This window comes from Musa acuminata, chromosome BXJ1-5 (genome assembly GCF_036884655.1).
Source record: "Musa acuminata AAA Group cultivar baxijiao chromosome BXJ1-5, Cavendish_Baxijiao_AAA, whole genome shotgun sequence".
Classification (NCBI taxonomy): Eukaryota; Viridiplantae; Streptophyta; class Magnoliopsida; order Zingiberales; family Musaceae; genus Musa; species Musa acuminata.
Window position 1 is genome coordinate 2,970,414 of NC_088331.1, and position 23,921 is coordinate 2,994,334.

Below are 23,921 nucleotides of genomic sequence, written 5' to 3' on the forward strand. Positions count from 1 at the left end.
GCTAAGTTTGAAGGTGCTTGCAAATTGGATCATCTCACCTTTCTATTTAAATCTTAACCATCCATTTTTTAAGACTGAAAAATAAGTATCAAAAAATTAATTTGATCAAATCAGATAGATAAATGGGCATTAGAAGAGGGTATGATTGGCTGAATGACTTGAGTTCAACCCCATCACACAAAGGTCACATATAAGTAGTTGATAGGGAAATATATCAGTTTTAGATTTGAAGTAATTAACAAATAAGATTCGGTTATGATCCGACTAATACTAGGAGTTTTTGAATTTATCAAATATACTTTTACATGCCTAATGGAATCCACTTATACTAAAATCAATATCGGTAGAATTCGACGTTCAAATTAGACTCGCGAAGTGGAAGTAAGTGTAAGAAGAGATAAATACTGAAGACGTTATCTTGGTTTACCTTTTATAATCAATCCTCACTAATTGTTCACGATTAGGAGGAATATTATGTCAAAATAAAAATATTTTTGAATATTTTTTGTTCATCTAATCGAGGGCTTTTGTCTTTTTATACTATCGAAGATATCATATGTGTGATTAGTTGGAGAATGTTTTTCCTATCATTTATTTCTACAAAGATATGTTTTGAGTGCTCTCCTACAAAACCAAAAATAAGGAAGGTCGAATATGGTTTGTTGGCGGATGATTGAGTTCTCCCAAAGACACACTAGGTCTTTAGTGCTTAGGGTGAGGATGCATCATGTGTTCTCTGATACTTAACCTTAGGACACAATAGATGGTCTATAATGCTTAGTACGAGGATGGTGCATTAAGTAATATTTAATACTTAGCTTCAAGAGGGTATATTGGATAGTCTTTAATGCTTAGTTTGATAAAGGTATATCAAGTGGTCTTCAATCCTTAGTCTAATGAGAGTACATTAAACGACCTATGATGCTTAGCCTGAGGAGAGTACATTAGATAATATTCTTTTAGGTGGTTTACTTGATAACAAGATTTGATTTGATAGTTATATTAGAAAACACATGCCAATCAATACTCAAGATGCGAGTCAACCTCTTCGATGAGGTAAAGGATATCAAGTGAGAAATCTCTTGAGCTAAAAGTCGATGATTGGAAGACCTTTTGAGCAAAAAAATCTCTCCAAAGTAAAAAAATCTTGGTGAGTGAAGAGACAATTGAGGTTATAAAGTATCTTCTAAGAGCATAGGAGATCATGTTTGTAGCATATGAACTTCATGAGCACATAGAGACTCCTTGAGGTTACTCTTTAAATCTCTAACTTTGGATCTCATTAAGAATTTCATAAACATGTGATAAGCTAGACACTATTGCCTGCAACAACAGATTCACCGTAGGTTGACCAATGATGACATTGTACATCGATTAAATATTGATGATCATAAGTTTCATTACTAATGTTTTGGGCTCCTATATTACACGGAGGTTAATAATGCCAATGGGGCAAATTGAATCTTCAAGTGAACCCTATCAAGGATGAGGACATTGGGGTAATATTATTCATTATTAGTCTAATAAAAGATATCAAAATACTATATATCGATGGAACTACCTATGTCGATCATGACTATTTGATTCGACACATGCATCACTTGAATAGAGATGATGAGAGCATTATGGTGCTTGACATTGAGGTACTCCGCCTCTTCTTCCTTGAAAGTATTTTTTGGATTACCCTCGAGTCAACAATATTCGTTCGAGGTGTCTGATGAGTGATGCTTGACATGTTGGCCCTCGTGTTAGCACCAAAATAATAGAAAAAAATATTAATAGTAGACTTGAAGTGGTTGATCAATTCAATTTGGTCTTGATTCGGCTTGGGTGAGAATAATCATACTCTTATTTAATTACCTTTTATACTGATTGCCCTTAGTCGTTCACAAGGAATATTCCATGATACAAAAAAATATACCTCAAATATTAGGCCTTTGTTGACGTGATGGGATCTATAGTTAATGATTTTTGTCTTATTATGCTTATTATCAATAGCATATATCTAAATCAACCAATTATTTATGAATTTTTAATTCATCATTCTTTCAGTATTTAGTATTCTTTTATCAACTGTTGATCCTTTTCTCAAGGATTTTACGTCAAAATTATATATATATATATATATATATATATATATATATATATAATCAGATATCTTATCGTCAATTAAGTTCAAATTTGTTAAAAAAATTATTGGTGAAAAAATATACCATAAACACATTTTATACCATAAGATTTTTTTAGTCAAAACCTTTGTTTTTAAACTTAATCAAGTCATATCACGTCTTGTCAAACACTTAGTTCAGTTCGACACATCTACGTCAATATATATATATTTTTTTTGACAAATATCCCATGCATCAACATAGCATTCAACTATTTGACAAATATCCCAATGACCAATTAGTGATCGACAGTTTAGAATTAAAGTAACTAAATGCTTAATTTTATTCAAAAGAAAATTCTTTGTGAGTTTTTTTTTTTTTGAAAAGACATTAAAATCAGTTGAATCAATGATTAAAACATTGATCAAACATTAATGTTGTTTATTGGTTGGATTGGTGCTATACCAATATGCGATGACTTTAATCGCTATCAGTTCCACAACATTATTTTTAGGGCTCTTCTTGTCTCACTAATAAAAGAAAATATGGTCTAAAAGCATAGTATAAACCATGTACAATGTGAATAGACTTCTAACGATGGATGATCAATATACAATACATGTACATGTAGTACAAATCTATAATAAAAATATATATATAAATATATGAATTTACAAACTTTAAATAATATATTCTACATTATACCTTTCAATGACATTTGGCCGACACTCATATAAGGTGTGTCGTTATTGACTCAAATTAGTCATAATTGTGACAACTTGTGTATAATAATTTATGTTTTTGATAATGTATCCTAAAATAATTGTTTTCATATTAAATATTTATTACTGTTTTCTATCATGTGTCAAGAACACCTCGTTCCTTTTCAAATGTTTGGTTTTATTTTTTTTAATTTACATGTGACACTATTTTGATTAGTGATATAATATGTAATATTATTAGTTGTCTAATTTTAATAATAAAGACTTTAAAAAATTATAGTAAAATTCTAGATTTAAATTTCACATTTATCACTTATCCTTTCTATTATATATATAATTAAAATATATAAAAAAATATTAAACTTTAACTAAGCTGCTAGTAAAGGTATTGATTGATGATTGTATATCACTACTTATTATTTACAAAAAGAAAAAAAATTAGCATAATACATTGGACAATTAAAGACCTAAGTTCCTTTCAACCTAAAATAATTTCTCTTTATTTATAGGTAAATTCTCGAAAAAAGTTTAGAAGTTTAAAATTTTTCTAGATAGTGTTTTAAGTTTGAAATTTTTCCATGGAGTACCCTTGATAATATAAAAAAATTATTTTGTCTCTCATAAATTTTATTTTATTTTTTTTGAGACCCGTCGTCACCTTTGTTGGATCAACCACTACCTCTGCTCTGCACCGCCACATGCAGCCCTTGCACAAAGGCTTGTCACCACTACTTGTAGCCCTCATGTGAGGGAGGGCTATCGTCACCCGTAACCACAGCCGTCCCTCTCTGCCCACAGCCCTCGAGGGAGGGTTTGCCACCATCGCCAACAACCCTACCCACCCTCCTCTATTTGTAGATCTCGTGTGAGGGCTCACTTATAACACTCTATTCCTATTTTTATTCATATCTTATATGCATAACTCGAATAGCATGCCATCCTTTTTGTGCTTATGCTGTTAAACAATAATATAATAAAATAATAAAATTTTTTGAGACCTATTAACTTGCTAAATAAAATGATAGGATCCTCCTGTACACATAAGCATTTCATACTTTACATAAGTTATGAACACATGCTCTCAACCCACACACATGTATTTTCAACTCAAGCTCATATACATAAAAGGATGTCCATTGGTCTTTAACTATATCTACTCTAGTATGATCCATACTTACTCACCTTCTTGCCTATCACCTACATGAATTAATGGTGTTCTTACTTGCAAAATAGGATATACAATGAATTATAACTCAATAAGTATAATTTTTTAATTTAATATATTAAGATGAGTATCTATCATCCTATATATAATTGTTTAATATTCATATGCATAAGATCTTTCATTGTAACATCATGTTTTTGACGCTTCTTAATCACTTATAATATGATAACATGAAAGACGCATAGTACAAAGGCAAGCTTTTACCTCAAAGTAAATTATAATATATATATATATATATATATGCACAAGTAAATAATTATACATGCAATAGTCTCACATCACATAACATAACATGATATTTACATGCACTCCCACAACTTAAATATCTATAAATGCGTAAAACATTTTATGATAACATATCTTATGATCATTTTGATAACATATAATCCTGTAATATCATAAATACATAATAATAAAGTAAAACTTTAATTTAAAATAAACCATAATGCCTATGAGCAAGAGTAATTCGTTATACAAGCAATCAAAGCATCTAGAAACATTCATAATACGTTATATATATATATATATATATATATATATATATATACTCCCATGTTGTACTCCATGTTGAGAAACCTAGGTAGCATCACATACGTAGTAGAAAAATAGAAAAATAAAATCTCATATTTCCTAAATAAAAAGGTTTCTTACTGTCGTGCGAAGATTAGTATGCAAAAACCTGTAAAATCGAAAACTGTGCGTATATAAAAGATGTATTATCTAGAAAGATCATATATCTTTGAAAACTTATAGATTTATAAGAGAAGATGAAAAAGTCAGATGTTTTCCTCTTTAGAGATGATCTACATGGCAAATGCTATAAAGATGCTCATTAAATTACTACACGATCTTCCTCTTCATGCACACCACATGATCAAGAAGGGGTCTCCCCTTCTTGTTATCCACACACCCCAAACTGAGGCTGTCGGTTGAGGATGAGAGGAAGGGAGGAGGATAAGAAGTGGCAACCAAAATGAGTCTAGCCTATGCCCCCTTTAGTTCCCTGTTATTTATAAAAGTCCATGTTAACTTAACCATGATAAATCCTACCCTATTGAGTATTAGATCTCTATTCAACTACCTCAGTAGATTTCCATCAAATAATCTCTTATTGACTCTTATTAAATCTTATCCATAAGATCCAATAATTCATGGGCTTATTGGATAGATATCTAATAAGATAGGGGCTCTAGTGGATATCTCATATATGAACCTCTACTCGTCGTAATACCTGCAAGTGTGTGACCCTCTAGGCCTAATTATTATCTCTATAATAATTCACTCGACTCATCAACTATAGACGTACTAGGCTACTACACCACAGTCCTCAAACGATACAAGATAATCTAATCTATAGGATCTATCTGTACTCAACTACTATAGATCTATAGTGTCTCATCCATCTAATATCCTAAAGATCATATGACATATATGAAATCTACTCGAGTCTTGCTATAATCGGATTCTTCCGAAAAACTTTCTCTCTTAATCCGAATGACCGATTTGCTTAAACAATAATATATAGGATATTCCTCTCATAACATTAAGAGTGGATGATCCTCTATCGATACTCAATTGCCCTCGTAAGGTTGGCTACCACTCTTGATGATCGGTTACGCTAGATATGGAAAATCTGATCCTATAAGTCTGGTATCAAAGAGTGAAGTACTTATACAAGATATCCTTGGTGTCTCAAGCCTAAGAACCAAATACACAACTGAGATGATGAAATTACTATATGACAATGAGGTATCATCAACCATCTAGCATTCCATGAGTGGATTAATCAATGAACTCATTCTCTAATGAGTACATGCATTGTATCCTTAGTGTCCCCACACAAACAGTTATGAGATCAACCGTCTTCATCATATAGATGGGTATACAACATACTAATCTATCCCGTTATCTCGATAGATTGGTGTATTTAAAGGTGAATCTATATGACCAGGATTATTTGGGGTTTGTATTTAAAGGTGAATCAGTCTCATTATCATTATCCTATCAAGATTTGATTCCTATTACATAGATCCATGGACATCATAGTATATGCAACAGATAATATAAAGTGAAAAAAATATTAATAAATAATAATAAGTAAAAAGAGTGTGTATTGTATCACACATGCTATCACTCACGTGATTGGCTTACAAGGCACCTATGACTAGCACATCATAATATATACATACACTTCCATATTGCTTATCATAATATATACATACACTCTCAAATCGCACATCATTGTATATACATGCACACTCATACCGCATGTCATAACATAGACATGCACTCCTACACCATACATCATAATATATATGTGCATTCCTTTATCGTACGTTGTAATATATACATACACTCTCACATTACTTATCATAATATATATGTGCACTCCCATATCGCACATCATAGTGTATGCATGTACTCTCACACTGTACACTATAGTATGTACGTATACCCTCACACGACACAAAAAAATATATATGCATTTCCATACTACACGTGATAATATATATATATATATATATATATATATATATATATATTTATTTTCATTATAATTCATATATTTTCATGCTTATGCAATACATAGATTAATATTAAGTTTAGATATAGCTTAAGGTGATCTAATCACTTAAAATATGTTTTCAAACATAGATTAAGTTCATGACTATCTTATCATTCAAGACATACTTTCAAAATACATTTGAGTTCACATGATATATATAATCATTATTTTATAATAAATTAAACTTATACTTACTTGATTTAGCTTAAAATGAAGTTTCCATGAAAGGGCCTGTGTTGAAGAGCTATAAATATATCAAATTTGGAAAATAGGGTCATTATGATATTCCCAAATAAAGAAACTTACGGGCACTAATAGCTCTTCATGCAACTATAATTTTTAAGAAAATATTGGTATAATCTCCTTCCAATACACCACATTTAGCCTATGAAAGCATTCAATTTTCAAAGTCATTCCCTATCAATTCAATCTATAATCCATGACATAGTGTGTTTTTAAAGAAATCTTACTTTACTATTCATGCTAACCAAACTACCATGTATTATCGTGAAATCTTGCAAAAACTTAGGAGGTATATAAAACTAAACATACATTAAATTTTAGCTCAAAATAGAATTATTTATAAGCTAAACTACCCTCTCAATTCAATTACTGTCACTTATTTTATTTTATTAAAACTGGATTAAAACTATCTGAATTTCTAAATCTTATATCTAAGTGTATAAATCCTTTAGAAGCCTAAGAGATTCTTTTAAGGCATATTAAAATAAAAAAAATCTAATTATATCCCTAATAGGATCAATTAAGCTCGAATAAAATCTCTTAACTGAAAATAAGAGATCATGAATACCTTAAATTGGAACACTTATAACTCTGTATACTAATACAAAATTAAATCAATACCAAAGGTTTTAGAATCATAACTAATTCATACATAACAAATCTAAAAAATTAAATATTAAATTAAATTTTAGGTTATTCAAAAGCAGCTAAAAAATTTAGTTTATAATATACTAAACTAAAGTTGAGATATAGATAAAAATAGAGTTAGGTTTTCTTCTCTTTTTTTTTTTTATATGGGGTTTTTTTTGGCCTTCACAAAAATAGCAAAAAGACTAAGAGTAGAAGAGAATGTTTCATTGCTTATTAAACGATTGAAGGAGATGAGGCCAAAATAAGGTGAATACCGTGTATAAGGTACTTAAAAGGCAACCAGGAGGGTTTAGGGTTTAGTCCCATTATACCTCATCTCATGTTTATCCTTTTATTCTTTTATTAACATAATTTTAGTTTTATAATAACCTAATTTGTGCTAATTTGGTTTGACAATGATGATAAGTTTCCATCTAATTTCATCATGCAACCTAACTACCTAACTCATGAATCTTAATATTTTTAGTATAACACTTTTATTTATTTTTCATCTCTATTTAATTCTTCAGTATTTCATTCATACATAAGTAAATTATTATACTCCACATATATGATATTTAAAACTTATATTTTCTTACTTAAAATTTAATTATTGTCATTCAAGTTTTGAGAATCACTTAAGGCTAGTTATTATGTAATCACTTTTTTTAATCATTATATGTATATTTATTACTATGATTTAACCTTATACTCAAGTTTGCTAATATATTTAGGCTTATTGTTAGAGAATTGTGCCTTTTCATTAAAAAACATACTTAACATAATCATCAATACTTTTATATACCTTATTTAATATTTCGAAGAACATGTTTGAAAGCATGTATTTCAACATTAAAATCGATAATATAGATATGCCATATATTATATTTACAAAGTATAGCTATCACAAAATATATTTTTAAATGATGGTACATATATATATATATATGTATATATATATATATCATTTGTGCTTCCATTGGTATGTTGTATGTGAGAAAATTGAGCACTACACCATTATCATCATTTTCATCGTTGGTCATGGAGGGATCGTGCACTCTCGTTGTGTATCCCTTCCTCACTAACGCTATCTCCTCGTGCCTCTCTTCTTGTCACTGATTGTGAGCAAGAGAGGGCGGGAGGGGGGACGATTATGGAGGTTTGGCTAAGGGGTGGGCAAAGGGCGGTGGTCGACAAGAGCAGAATAATCATTTAAAAAAATGATATCACATTAAAATTTTCAATCTTGAAATGCTATTTAAAAAATCTCAAACTTTGAGGTTTTTTTTTTTTAAATTCACCCAATATCTGCTGCTAAATGTATAAATATTTAATTTTCTAGTATAAAAAAAATAAATCACTACTTACTATTTATAAAAAAGAAAAAATTTAAAATAATACCTTGGACAATTTAAAACCTCAGTGCCATTCAACCTTAAAAACTTTAACTTTTTATTTATTGTTAAATATATTTTGCTACTTATAAACATTTATTTTTTATTATAAATATAAAAGAGATGAAACTGTCTTGTATTCGTACTTCTTTATAAATATTTAAATTTTTTATTATAAATATAAAAGAGATGAAACTGTGTTATTTCGTTCTTATCATTTTATTTCAATATTGTATCCATATATGATTCAATCAATGACTGACCCGATCTAAAATTTGGATCCACTAATGCAAATAGATCCGATAAAGCTACCAGTCCGCGCCCATATGAACATGTTTGCGGGGTCGCAGGTGCGCCCGTACCAATCCCCGAGTTGGCTACGGAGGCACACAAATAAGCACACCTTTCCCACTCCTTTCCGCCCCTTCTCGTTCTCTTTCTGCTTCCCAAATAACTCCCCTCTCCCAAACTCTCATCGCCATCCCTTCAATCGAACGAACAAACGCCCGCTCACTACTCCCTCTCCCTCCCGCCCTATACGGTATTTAAACTCGACTCACTCACCCATCCCTTCTTCGTGCTCTCTCCGTCTCGTTAGGGTTTCTTCTCTCTCCCTCCTCTCATGGCTCCCGGTGTCTTTCCTCGCTTTCAGGTCCCCTCCTCCTCGCCGCTCGACCTCCCGCTCCGACGCGGATGGGAGACGAGGGCTCCGCCGAGACTCCGGCGACCAGGAAGAGGCCGAGGGACGTCGGGGATCTGAAGCGGGTGGCGGAGATCGTCATGGTCTTGTCGGCCATGGGCCAGATGCGGGGCGGCAGGGAGCCCGTGGCGGCCGAGAAGGCGCTGGTCGCTGAGGCGAGGGAGAGGCTCGTCACGATGTGCGAGGGTCTCAAGCCCAAGGAGCTCTTCTCCAGGGAGGCTGTCAGGGTCGTGGTGGAGGATCTGGGTCTGAATAGGTCCAAGGATCCCGTGCTGGGGTTCCGGCCGCCCAAGATGTCGATTGCCGAGAAGTTGCTACTCACCAAGAAAAAGGTATATCTGCTTGCCCTAGAAGATCTTTGCTTTTGTGTCAGTAGATGTCTTACTTGATGGCCGAAAGTTTTGGCGATCGTTGCAAATCTTCTCTTCTTGAGGGGCTTTGCGTTTTGATGAGATCAGTGCTCCGCATGCGTATGTTTACAAGGTGTTTAGGATCGTTGAGGTATGTTTGGAGCTGCTTCTCACTCTGCTAGAAAACAAAAGCATTGGATTTTTTTTGGTGTTGTAAGGTATTGGTTACCTTTAGAAAAACATTGGAGTCTACCAAACGGCTACTCACCTGTTCGAGTTTTTTGGTTGAGTCCTTCAACTCATTACGACAAATCATAAAATCAACTAGAAACGGTGTAAATTGTTAAGAATTCAAGTAGTTCTCTCATTTTCCTGCATGATGTCTCAGATGCATTCTCTTGCTAAGTTCAGAGGACCATGCCATTTCAATTTTAGTGTCTTGCTAACGTGTTAAGCGTTACCACTAGTAGTATTTATGCTACACCTTTGCTGACCTTACTATAAAATTGAAATATCGCCTACCTGCCAAATCTGTGAAGCTTGTGATATCACATATCTTAACGGAATGTTCTGAAAATATGAAATGCCGATGCAATTGTAATATACTCCTCTGATACCATAGGGGAGGTACGTGAGATCTGTCATAGTCAAACTTGGGTTCATTTGATGTCATATATGGTAACTTATTTGTTGATTGCTAATAAGTGACTTCTTATTCTCTGGCATTTGTTCCTTTTTTCTTTGAATGTAAAAGCCCCATATTAGTTTCCTTCCAGGTTTCATGGCAGGTGTTTGTTTGCATGTGAAATATCAGATTGACTTTCTTGTGAGGTGGCATTCTTGTTCTTTTGGCATGCTTACATCTTTGTAAGCTATTATTACTGGTGAGTTTACTTGACAGTATATGATCCTGGTTCAATATTACAGATGGAAGAGTCCAAGGAAACTCACATGCGCTCATCAGTTTATTCGCTTCAACATCTTCCAGTAAGCTTCGGTGCAAAATCTGAATCACATGGACCCTTGGCACATGATGCTTCTAGGTTTATGCAGGTTAAAAGTCCGATGGAGACCTCTGCTGGAGGTTTTCAAATTTCTTCACCGGTAGCACATGCTCCTGTCCTAACCTCTGCTGCCTCTTCTTTTAAGCAGTCACATATTAGTGATGTGCAGGCTGTTGTTAATCCTGTAAAACAACCATCCGGTTCACTTGAAAGGGGTTCTTCTTCAGCACATGTTAAATTGAATGCAAAACCTGGTGGTCCATCTTATCTGACACAAGCTCAAGGTTAATATTGCACTCTGGCCATTTTCATTATGTGTCTTGTGATGTGGAATTTTGGTTATAAAGTGGCTTATGTCTGTGGCTTGACCACTTTTAGGGTGTAGTTATTTTTCTTTTAGGGTGTACTTATTGTTTTCTGCAAGGATTTAAATCTTTCTGCATAACCGGCTTCAGTAAAATACATGATCAATTTTGTACTGGTATACTGGAATGGATGGTCTACTGATCCCAACCACCCAATATCATGTACTGATATCGAGACATATATTTCACCAACGGTTCTTGATCGGATTGGTACATGCCTGTCCGTACCAGCTGATGTGGTCAAGATTTAAAACCTTGGTTTATTTTGTTTGATTCCTTTTTTATTGTTAAATTAAAAAAAAAAACTTAGAAGCTAAGGAAAAAAACACTTTGATTTTTTTTTTTGCATTTCTTCTTGTTTCTGAGAAGTGTTAAACTTTTGAAATTTAAAACAATAGTGTTTTTCTATTGTTCAAAGAACAGATATCCAGACCTATTAACTCGACCAAATGCTTGATGATTAATGGAGATAAGGAGTCCACTTGATCTCTCAGACCAGGCAGATCCATTCAATTGTATAGATTAGGATACTGTTGTTGATGCATATTTTGAAGTTCAAGACTGAAGTTTGGCAATTTACTATGAATTATAAATTTGATTTTTTATTGTTGTTCTTCTTGTTTTCCTAATTCTGCCGATGTTGAAATATTGAACCTACATCTTCTATTTCCCCTATATTTCAGTTGTTTTGCTTGCACGGATACATATATGCATGTATTTTCTTTGACAGTAAATTGTTTCCTTTGTAGCAGAAAACATGCATCAGAAAATTCCAATATCTTCTGTGCAATCAACACCTGGTGCTGTGTCAAAGTTTGGCCAAGCAAATAAATTTCTGGATCATAATTCTGCAAAGTCTGAGGTTACTACTGGTGTGAATGCTGTCCAATCTTCCCATCAGGTGATGAGAAGTCATGAAATTAAGCCTTCTATAATTCAACCTGGACCAGGAGGCCTGCATATTGTCCATCAACCTCCTCAAGGCTTGGGACTTGTTCATACACCTGCTCTTTTTACGAACCATAATGACATTGCTAAAAGCGTGCTGACAATATTGCAAGCAAAGGTTTCTGATCATCCAATTTGGACTCCCCCATCAACTGAGCACATGAATGCTACTATAAATTGCCAACTATGCAAGAACATTATCATTGATATAGAGTGTTTGCTCATCTGTGATGCTTGTGAGAAAGGAAACCACTTGAAATGTCTTCAATCATATGGTAATAAAGGTATTCCTAAAGCAGAATGGCATTGTCCGAGATGCTTGGCATCAAGTAATGGAAAGCCATTGCCACCTAAATATGGTCGGGTTACAAGAGCTTCTGTTAGCGCACCAAAGACTGCTGCAAATGCGAGCGTTCATGCTTCTTCTAAGAAAACAGAAAGTTTGGACACCAGGGTTAATGAACAGAAAGCAACAGCCAATGACAATTCTGGTGTTGCTCAACAAGCCTATTCTTTGAACATGGAGGACAATCATTGCATGTCAATTCCAGATTCAAGGACAACTGGAGGGGAAGTACAAGTGATTATGACCATTATTGGAAGTAAAAGAGAGGATGACACACTTAAGGCAATTGACGTTGATCCATTAAAGGAAATAACCGGGGCTGTATGTGCCCATCCAGACATACACAGTGAGGATCTTAACAACATTGAGGATAATAGATTATCCTTGGTCGATGCTAAACCAACCTCCGTGTCTGTTTTGGAGCCAAGTCCTATGCCAAAAGATTCCTGTGAGCATGCACATGATATGGTTGTTGAAAATAATAATTTGTCTGAAGCACCATTAACACATGATTTTGACCAAGTTCAATTGTCTGGCGATGTCAATTCTTCTACAATTCAACTGGATGAAAATATCAAAACTGTCAAGTCTGAACCTGAAGCAGCACTTGGTGAAAAGAGATCACCTGAATACTTGGATGGTTGTAGTAATAGGTTAGCCAAAGAAGGCAGTTGTCAGACCTCTGATGGTGATGGATATACAATGAATCAAAGGGCTCATTTCAGCACCAGCTGATGGTGTTGGATGATATTGTTTTATATTTTATCCCCCACGACTGTTTTTTCTTCCAAGTGGTCCTGCAATTAGGTTAGTCTTTATAATGTGCATTTTCTTTTGTTGCAACTTACAGTATCAGTTGAATGTAGGACTACTTCTTGGTATCTAACTATGCATTGCAGATTTGTTTTGATAATTTCTGATTAGAAGTTAAACTGGTGGAGCAGGAAAAGTTTTAATTTCGTTTTATTATGGGGCATTGCTGATTTTAAAATTGTACAGTTGGTTGCACCATGGCAGAATGAACTGTGTAATTATGAGTCTGATTAATTTGGTGCTGACTCAAGTTTTCCATAGCTAAGCAGTTTCACAGTCATGTATATGTTGACGTTGGTCCATGTAGTTGATCTTTCATTTATTAATTGCAAGGAGAAAATAAAATGGACTGTGAAAAAAAATGTGGTTAGTGTGAAACCTAAACAGGGACCTTAGACAATTATTGATTAACATGTAGTTTTGGTACTGCCTATAAATAGAAACCACAAAAGGTTGTATTTGAGGACAACAAAACTGCAGAATCAAGATAGTTGTTGCTCTTTCTTTAAATACAAGAAATGAGATGCTAAATTTGTTGGCATTTTGTTGGTGTGAGAGTGGATGGAGTTCTCTCTCTCTCTCTCTCAATTTTTTTTCACTTGGCCAGATCTTTGGGGAAAAAGTAAGACTTGTTGTCATGTCTTTTGCTTTACCTTTTTTCCTTTTATTTCTAATTAAGCATGTGACAGGGATACAAGCACAGCTGGAACTGTTCAATACTTTAGATTCTATATGAAGTCTAATCAATTAACTTACAGAAAACAGAATCCACTTGAGGATTTTGTTTGGAGGTGGATTTTGTTTGCTTAATTTTAGTAGAGAAGCAACTTTTTGGTTGATGGTGAAGTCTGATAATGTGCACAAGGCTGGAAGATGACCAATTGTCTGCTTTTTACCTTTCCTGCACTTCAATTGAAACACTTACCTGATTGAAAGCCCTGGCATCTGGAGTATGGGTTCGGTACTAGGGTTCCAGGGCACATGCACGTTGCTTAATGGATTGGATCTCAACAATGCCCATCATGTTCACGTGCCAATTTCCCTTAATGTTCATGTGCAAATTTCATGATGAATGTTTGGAGAAACCTCACAGGAATAGACTCGTTGCACAAGAGAATATCTAAGTTGCATCTAGTGGGATTTCTGTAAATTATTTAGCTCACAAACATTCATGATATTTTTTTAGACATGTGAACATGTGCATCCAGATGCCAGGACTCTTCCAATCTCTCGAGTGGCAGTTGCCGAAGTTGATATTATAAGCAAGTTGCCGTATCGCAATATCATATAGCAGCACTTGGTGGTATTCCTTTGATGTAAATTGTGTTCTTCCCTAGTAGACTGAATCATCAAGAAAGAACTAGTAAAGTGGGCGTCCTGATGGAGGCTCCTACAGCTAAGTGCAGGACCTGAGGAGGATCCATAAAGAATTAGTGGTGATTAGCAACTATTTAACTCAAACTAGGTTTGCTTTCGTTTTTTGAGCAAAATTGTTGTTGGTCTTCTTTATTGTGCTTTAACCACTTTGCTTTAGTTGTTCTCCCTTTGTGCTTCAACCTGTCTTGAGATGCTTTCTTTCATCATTCTTTGCAAGTTTAATCTCATGTTTCTACCTATCAACTTCTCATTTTTGTTGTGGTGAAACAGGTACTCACACGAGTCACCAATCATGAAGCCAACAAAATTTGGCATTTTATGGTCATACTGTTCACCACATCTATCTTATAGTTTAGGCACCTTATTTATCTCTCTGTAACTTAATGTTTCTTAACTGGCTAACCTGTTCTATTTATTGAAATCAAAGCCTTCGTCGAATGGGTGTTGCAGTTGGTTCCTTCAACTGTTGACCTAGGATGCCCTACTCGTTCCTATTACAGAAGTGGGTCTGGTCCTTTTGTTGTAGAATGTCAGGCTGTTGCAAGGATCTCACTTTGTTTTCAGAGCATTCAATTTCATAATTGGGATCGTTGCACCTTTGCATGAAGCTTTCCAAGTTATGATGAACTGGTTATTAAAGCATCGTTATCAGGTTCTCTGGTGAAACAACACAATTAATGATATAAAGCATCATTACTTTGGATTAGAGATGTTAGTGTTTCCATAATGCAAGTGTTAGTGTTCCTCCAGAGCCAATGCTGTGATAAGCAAGCTCAAGATCATCCTTGAGAAAACCACTCAAGTTGCTGGTTTGATGCTTCCTCTTGAGGTAACGGAAGCATTCACTGTCATCCACAAACAAAGCTCAAAATCTTTGTTTAATTGTTTCTTTTTCAAAATTTATCAAATATTTAGATAGATGTTTAAAATAATTAGATGTTTGTCTTGATACTTATAATAGAAAGAGGCTTCTCTTCCTATTATAAGTTGCCTTTACCTATTTGGCTATGTTCATGTTTCTTTTCAGAAATTTACGAGGATCTAACTGCTTATCTTTTCTGTAATACACTAATTGCACGCCATGCTGAAACATATTTGACCCTGAGGAGGGAGTTTTAGATTTATCATAGTCCTATGAGATGGAAAAGACCCTTAGATGGATGCATTAAAATTAATTATGATTGTTCATGGAATTATAATATGAATGGCTACATTAAAAAAAAAATTGACAATGATTTGAGATATTAATAAGCTAATGTTTGATTCTGTAAAATGTAAAAGTCACACGTTTTGTTGATAATTATATAATTTTTTTGGGAGTCATCAATTCTTTTTGTACATAGAGAAATAATTTACTTTGAGATTATGATATTTTGGTTTAATTGATTTATTCGGATGTGGACGGACGTTTCCTCGTATAAAAAAAAGTAAGACTAATTTTTAGAAAAAAAAAATAGTTTTTGGATTTTTCTGAAAAAGTTCTTCTTTTATTTTTTACTTTTTGATCTATATCCATTTTATCATTTTTTAAAAAATATTTTCGATAAGATATGATGATAATTTTTATTTTTTTAATGAATTGATCTGTATGATGAACCGATCCGAAATAGAATGAATTGATATAAAAAATATTATAAGTCTATTGTAAAATTTTATAGTTAACATAAAATGGATCTAATTTTTATTGAGTTTTGAATCAATTTATTTCAACTATAATGTTTTCATAAACGTGTCATAGTATAAATCTTATAGGTAGAGAATTGAACGTTTTCATCGGAGTGATTTATAGGGTGGAATAATACATTCTTCCAACTATCTTGTCACGGAAAATTCCAAGGATTATGGGAAACTGAAGCGCTTTGGAAAATACGAAAAAAAGGAACGAGAAAAACGTAAAAGAACGTATTCGCCCTAAAAAGTAAGTATTTAAAAAAACAAAGAGTATCAACTGTCTGACCCCAGACATCATCCACATTTCACCTCGCCCAATTTATTCATTGGTTCCACCGACTCCAGAGGAAAACCTGAGTGGCTGATCGCCTTGAGGACAGAAGCCCATGTACCCTGTCCTGGTACACATAGCTAGTCCTCGTCGAGAAGCGTAATAGCTCTATAAATAACGAAGGCACCAAAAAAAATAAAAAGAAAATTTTAAAGGGGGAAAATTTTACTCGCGTTCCCCTCTTCCCTTCCCATTCCGTTCCCTCAGGCGCAGTCATGGCGTCCTCTTCGTCGGGCAGCGGGCTCACCTTCAAGCTCCACCCGCTTGTGATCGTCAACATCTCTGATCACCACACCCGCGTCAGGGCCCAGATCCAGCACTCCGCCTCCGCCGCCCCCCTCGCTGAAGGAGGAGGCGGCCGCGTCTTCGGCTGCGTCATCGGCGTCCAACGCGGTCGCACCGTCGAGATCTTCAACAGCTTCGAGCTCCTCTACGACCCCCTCACCCACTCCCTCGACCGCTCCTTCCTTGAGAAGAAGCAAGAGCTCTGTAATCAGAACCCTCCCCCTTGTCTCTCGAAGCCACTCTTTTTTTCCTTCGATCTATCTTGGGGCCTTCCGTCTCTCCGCTCTCCGTCTAGGATTTTGGAAGTTAGGGTTTCTTGTTTGGTTCTGTTTTGTATGTTCTAAATGATCTGTGCTTTTGACGGTGCAGATAAGAAGGTATTTCCGAACTTCTATATATTGGGGTGGTATTCGACGGGCAGTGAAGCACAGGAATCAGATTTGCAGATTCATAAAGCTGTAAGCTTCGCATTGCCATTAGAGATGTCAAATTCTTTTTGTGAATTGATTTCGTTGTTTATGTATCACGATACGAGTTATTGGTGTCTTTCCTGTTCTTATTGTCGGTATAGCTGTACTCGTGCATATTTTTTAATATTGCAAGCATTTTTTATTATTGACGGTCCATTGTTCTGGAATGCCCCAGGGGGGTCTGAAGCTTCTATGATGCTTCTGATGAATTTGATGTAGGATAGAGTCCTGAGAATTGTGTGTCTACATCTGGTTAATGCAAAAGTTATTTTAAGTGTCAAGAGACCAAAATATGCAATCAGTCAAGGACTTAGAGATAAAGAATGCACCATCTGAAATTAAATTTGGTTTCATAGAGTATGGGGAAAATATTGTTATCCTATGTTTGATATAAGTGACAAAATACCAAAGGAAATGCTGGACGAAGACAATCTTTATTTTGTATGCTGTTATCTCACCAGATGCATTAACCAATTTTCTCTTCCTGGACCTTTGTTACTGTACGGGATAAGCATCTAGGAAACTAAAGGAAAAAAGATTCTTCCGGCTACATTTACCTTGGAAGAACCATTAAGATTATAAGGGGAAGTGTATGCTGGTAGGCTAGCTCAATAGCAGACTATGGGATTAAGAGAAAGCGGAATTGGTCCTTTCCCCCTACCTACTTTCACTTCTTTTCCCATTTGTTCTGTTGTCTTTTGATTTTTGGTTTTCTATCTTGTGCTTTTCTTCTTGTCTTTCTATTTCTCTTGATACCTATGATCAAACATTCAGCTACAGCTTCTTAGTCCTCCCTAAAGTCGAGGTGGTGTTTCTCTTCAGTGATTCATCTCTGGTACATTGTCTTTACTACTCTAGTAGTACCCTTTGGTGTTGTTATGGTAAGCTGCCTGCACCAAAACCAAATAAATACTTATTAGAATACCAGAAAGTTTTGATATTGTCTTTCCTTCTAGTTTAGTTGACTCAAGTTTTAGTAAATTGACCTTTATATGAAAACAAAGATAATAGCTTATCCCCTAATTGATCATACGAGCTACATCAAGACTGCCAGAGAAATTTAAGTAATCAAATGGTAAAAGAAATAGACCTGATGATTCTCTATACTAATTATGCAATGGATCAATATTTACTGTCATTAGCGTAGTAGTTGCAAGTCAGGATTGCTCACAGAAATCTAGGAAAATCAAATAGTAAAAAAAACTGGTGGTTTTTGCTTGCCAGTTAATTTTGTACAACCAATATCGGATTGAATGTCCCCTTATTGTCGGGTTTTACATATGATAATTATTGATACAATTTAGAATTGATGTGATGTTGAATATTTGCCTATGGTGTTTGTTTGTACTTCAAATTGTCATCTATAATTTTTGTTCTTGAAATTACTCAAGTTAGAATTTTTCTCTGTACTGTTGCTTCTTAACAGCATGTAATGCTCGTGACATTTTTTGATGATTAGTTGTAATCTTTACTATCTTCTAAGGTTCTTATTGAGGATATGGTGATTATTCTATCTCTTCAAATGCTATATTCTGATGTAACATGTTTTATGGAGCAGTTGATGGATATCAATGAGAGTCCGGTTTATGTTCTTCTAAATCCTTTGATAAACCATGCACAGAAGGATCTTCCTGTGACCATATATGAAAGTGGTACATGATCTTTCCTTACAACCTTCTTAATATGTCTCTTTTAAAATCTTTATACATCAGTTAACAGTGATCCATTTAACTTTTCATTCTACTTCTACATGTTCAAGACTCAATGTACTCTGGACTTTATTCCTTTTTTTTTTTTCTGTTATAATGAACTAAGATGAAATTTTCTAAGTTAATTTGTGGGAGATAAGTGGAGAAAACTATAGAATTGTGATTGGTGAGCATTCAGACATTTAAATTTGAAGACACTTCTAGATTAGATCTAGTGATCTACGTCTCTATTTGGTTATCCTGCGATATCATAAAGGAATTAAAATAATTTTCAAGAAGGCCATTATTTTAGCCTGTGCACCTGCTTCATAAGAACCTCAAATATGCTCTAGTGTCAAACTATCTTGATTAATGTGGAGGCCAGGAAGGGTCAATATCCTAAAAAGTACCACCTCTTCAAGATTATGTATATTATGGTTGTTAGCAAATAATTTGGATGGTTGTTCCTTTTTCTACCCAGACGCTAGTATGCTTGAACAGTCTGCTGGTTAACTATAGTGGACCAAGCTTGCACTCTATTTCACCTGCAGAGTATTGCTTAATGGATAGTTTTATGTTTGATTGTCAACAACAACATAGACAAGGAAAAAGATCTTTTGAACTTGGATGGTCCTAGTGCATCATGGTATGCCTTGGTACAGTCAATTTTGCTATCATTGTAGGATTTCTGCTGATGTAGATATCCTAATTCCCATTGTGCATTATTAGTCTTTTCATGATATGTTGTAATAAACAGCTTGATCGTGGCTCTTCTCTTGGAGATAAGACCAATTTGTGTTGCTTGGTAGATTCCTCAAGTTTGTTTGGAGTAAAATCCTCTATGATGTAACATTTTGGAGTTAGAACTTTTAGTTTCCATAACTTTTGAAGTCCATGATATCCTTATTGGGACATAGTGATTTTAAAAAGCGCTAGGCTCGCCTGAGCAAAGCGAGACACACTGAAATATTAAAATATAAAAAATATATAATATAATTAAAAATATTTAAATAAAATTATGATATTAAATTAAAAATATACTGTTAATAGTATATTACTTACTATTAGTAGTAGTTAGAGGGGGAGACAAGAACTGTTAATAGTAACAAAAGGGGATAAAAGGGTCACTGATAGTGGAAATCGATGGAAAGTGGTAGCAACATTGGTGAGAAGTTGGCAACAGCAACGACGGAGGATTAGTTTAAGACAGTTGCGGCAGCACTACGGACGACAACAGAGGTAGCGGCGGAAGCTGCAGACAGCAGCAACAGCAACTGGGGACAGTAGTAGCGGTAGCGACGGAAGCTGTGGACAACAGCAGTAGCGGCGGAAGCTCTAGAGGGCATCCGTCGGTGGCAAAGTAACCTACGGAAGGAATTGTACACGGAGCAACAACGGAAGGAAGCTACGGGTTCTTGCTAGGTTGTTGGACTCGTTCATCGACGACAAAGGAAGGCTTGGTCCATTGCGTCTGCGGCGGAGGTAGCGACAGAAAGCATTAGCAGTGGAGGTAGAAGCAGCGCTAGGGTTGGCTCGGGGTTGCGTGGGCGTGAAGGGTGGCTTTTGAGGGTAAGAAACTGTGTTTTTGAACCGAACCAGACCTAAAAGTTTCGTTTGGTTCGCTTATTTGAACTGGGCGCTCGCTCGAAGTGCTCGACGCTTGGGTTTGGGCGAGCACCCAGGCGGCTTCTCATTGAAGCGCGTCGCTTGGTCCACACATGAGGTGCTTGGGCGAGCGAGCGCCTATTTAAATCACTTGTTGGGACATCAGAATGGATTTCTCTTGGTGTTATTAGTTGCCAGCAAGTTCTTTAGTTCTCCCCAATCTTAAATTATTCTGTTATTTACCATTGATATATGCAAACTTGTGCAAAATATTCATTGTAAATCATCACATATGTTGTGATTGACTTGCTTTTCAATTTCCGAACATTTTAGCTGTGTAGAAGTCATTAAACTTCTTCCTGTATGTTCTCATGCCAAATATTTCATTGCCTGCTTGACACCACAGCATGGTAAGCACTTTGTAGATTGGGCAGTGCGCCATGCCTGTGCTTGTACATGCTGGTCACATCCTACAATTGATGTAATTGCTGGCATGGCACAAGGCACGGTCAGTCATTTCTTCAACACAGCTAAGATACAATCAGTCTTTCCATCGAAACTGGTAATTGGAGCATCAATACATTTTGCACCATGGTTGGTACAGGGTATCATGACCAGTATGTGACATCCATTTATGTAACTCCGATGTAGTTTATATATGATTTTCATTTGGTCCGGTGGTCAAAGTTACATGGATATATATACAGTGAGCAACTATTTGCTTTTGATGATAAAGTTCTTCAATAATTTTTCTGCGAGTACTCTTTCTTGAAAGCATAACTAAAAATGGGTTTTTTTCTACTGCTGGAAACTGGAACGGATGATCACTATCCAAGAGTTGCACATAATTGATGGAATCCCACAGCTCATTTTTGTCAGATCAAATTATACAATTGAGGTTGCTGCTGCTATTCAATTTCTTTCCAAGTTCTAACTCTGCCAGGATTGTAACTAGTTTCACTAAAATAAATGTTTTCTTTATCTAAGACCGTCGAGGCAGAGAGAATTTCAGTTGATCATGTCGCACATCTTAAACCATCCGATGGTGGTTCTGCTGCAACTCAATGTAAGTCTGTGTAACTCCTCTTGTGACCTATTGACAAAGCTGGTAGACTTGCTTCTTGTTTTGGATTTGTGTCCCAGTTTTGATTGGAGAAAACTGACAAAGATTCATTCAATTGTTAGTGGCTGCCCATCTTACTGGCATACATAGCGCGATCAAAATGCTGAATAGTAGGATCAGAGTTGTTCATCAATATCTTGTTGCTATGCAAAAAGGTAACACACATCAAATTTCAAGATCTCTCTGAATTTTTTATTTTCTGCAAAAGTCATAATAAATCACCACCCTATCATTTCCCTCATGTGGTATTTCCTTCTAAGATGCAATTACTTTTATACGACAAGGAGCAATTTTGGCAGATACTGTTTCTCTACTATAAAATCAGTCTCTTACAATATATACTCTGTGATAGAATCTCTTTTTGAGTTTCGTTTTTGTATTTGCTCATTAACAATTATACAGATTGAAAATGTAACATTCAGATCTAGCTTTTGATAAGGACATCATAGTTGTTGATGAGTGAACAGGCTTGCAGCTCATTGGAATTCCATTTCTCAAGTTGGCAAGTTATTTTGCACTGTGTTTATGGGATACAGTTTCCTACTGTTGTGCTACTTGTATAAAACTATGGGCTTTTTGACATCATATTCACTTGACTATATGAGAAGTAGCTAATCGTTGTCTGAACATGCAGGTGATATCCCTTTAGATAACTCATTTCTCAGACAAGTCTCGAGTCTTCTGAGAAGATTGCCAGCCATGGAATCGGAGAAGTTTCAGGATGACTTTCTTATGGTCTGTTGAATGCTTACCTGATTACCTGATTTGATTGCTGCTCAAGTTTGATGCATTCAACTTCTTTTTAAGCTCAACTTTCTCTAAAGTTTTCTTTTTTTTTTTGTTCTTTTGTTCCAGAATGCATACTTTGAGATACTTAGTATCATTCATATAACTATTATTTGCTTTTTTTTGTCAGTCATTTCTTCCTCTTCTGGTGCTGAAACCCATAACCATCTGTTCCAGTCACTAAGCAGCTGTTTTCTTTTTGTAGGAATACAATGACACACTTCTTGTTGCTTACCTCGCCATGTTGACCAATTGTTCAAGGTAAGCAAAAGTACTGAAACTGCACTAGAATCTCATGCTGCGAGCAACAAGTTTATCATACATACTTTCTGCTTGTACTAAGAAAACCCATTCTAACACACGTACAGCACCTTGAACGAGTTGGTCGACAAATTCAACACCACCTACGACAGAAACAGTAGAAGAGGAGGCCGGACTGCTTTTATCTAGTTTTACCTGTGGTTTTTAGCTCGCCATATGTGCCATGGCATCTAAATCATCACTAGTTCCGTGTAGAGTTGGCATTTTGTTAAACGGAAACATGTTTCCAGAAAAAACGTTTCTGAATTCTGGGAACTTGTATCAAACCCTTCTTGTTTTGGACTCATTTACTGCTTGGGGAATTCTTGCTACTATCTCTGTTATTCATTTATTTATTTAGATGCTGTTAACTATGGTAAAATTTGGTTCTAAGAAATTTGACATTGCCCTGTTCTGCGCATTTGATTTCTAAGAAAGTTGCCCATAAGGAATTCTTGGTGAGTTTAATGGCTCTCATGCAGATGCCAGGAAATAATAAGCTGTCAGAATTAAGTTTGCAGCTTTTGTTGATCTCATTTGGCTGCACATGTAGTGGTGTGTGCATGGATATGACCCAACCAGGGGGGGAGTCTGTATTCTCCTCCGAGGCTACTTGGAATATTCTCTCTTCTCGGAAGGACAATGTTAGATTTGCACTCGAGAGTCTCCAAGACATGACAAGATCCCTGACCTGAAGCAGACTAGGAATAGAATATATGCATCACAGGTGATCAGATTTAGACACAGCCCTGAGCTCGGGAACACCTTTCTATATAGCCCGAGAGTGGCATAAAGTTTCACAGATAAGAAAGAGTATTTATTATCCAGGAAGAATGAATGTTCCATGCACGCATTGCATGCTCAAGTTTTG

At 35.3% G+C, this 23,921-nt stretch overlaps 2 protein-coding genes across 3 annotated transcripts; both read left to right on the plus strand.

Moving 5' to 3' along the window:
- Positions 1–9,248: 9,248 nt before the first annotated feature.
- On the plus strand, positions 9,249–15,398 carry LOC103983895 (uncharacterized). Of its 2 annotated transcripts, XR_010513200.1 has the most exons (5): positions 9,249–9,429; positions 9,541–9,920; positions 10,866–11,226; positions 12,057–13,408; positions 15,062–15,398. XR_010513200.1 is itself a non-coding variant. In XM_009401236.3 (4 exons), the coding sequence occupies exons 2-4, from the start codon at positions 9,582–9,584 to the stop codon at positions 13,334–13,336; spliced, it is 1,980 nt and encodes a 659-aa protein (XP_009399511.2). In that variant the 5' UTR covers positions 9,249–9,429; positions 9,541–9,581; the 3' UTR covers positions 13,337–13,565. The 2 variants fall into 2 exon arrangements, 1 of the variants encoding a protein (XP_009399511.2); XM_009401236.3 differs by lacking the exon at positions 15,062–15,398 and having other exon boundaries at positions 12,057–13,565.
- A 1,534-nt stretch (positions 15,399–16,932) lies between these two features.
- Positions 16,933–23,471, plus strand: LOC135673007 (COP9 signalosome complex subunit 6-like). The gene is made up of 9 exons (XM_065181660.1): positions 16,933–17,282; positions 17,448–17,536; positions 19,107–19,200; positions 21,678–21,739; positions 21,829–21,907; positions 22,027–22,119; positions 22,599–22,699; positions 22,956–23,011; positions 23,119–23,471. Exons 1-9 carry the CDS (start codon positions 17,009–17,011, stop codon positions 23,198–23,200), a joined length of 930 nt encoding a protein of 309 aa, XP_065037732.1. The 5' UTR covers positions 16,933–17,008; the 3' UTR covers positions 23,201–23,471.
- Positions 23,472–23,921: the final 450 nt, after the last annotated feature.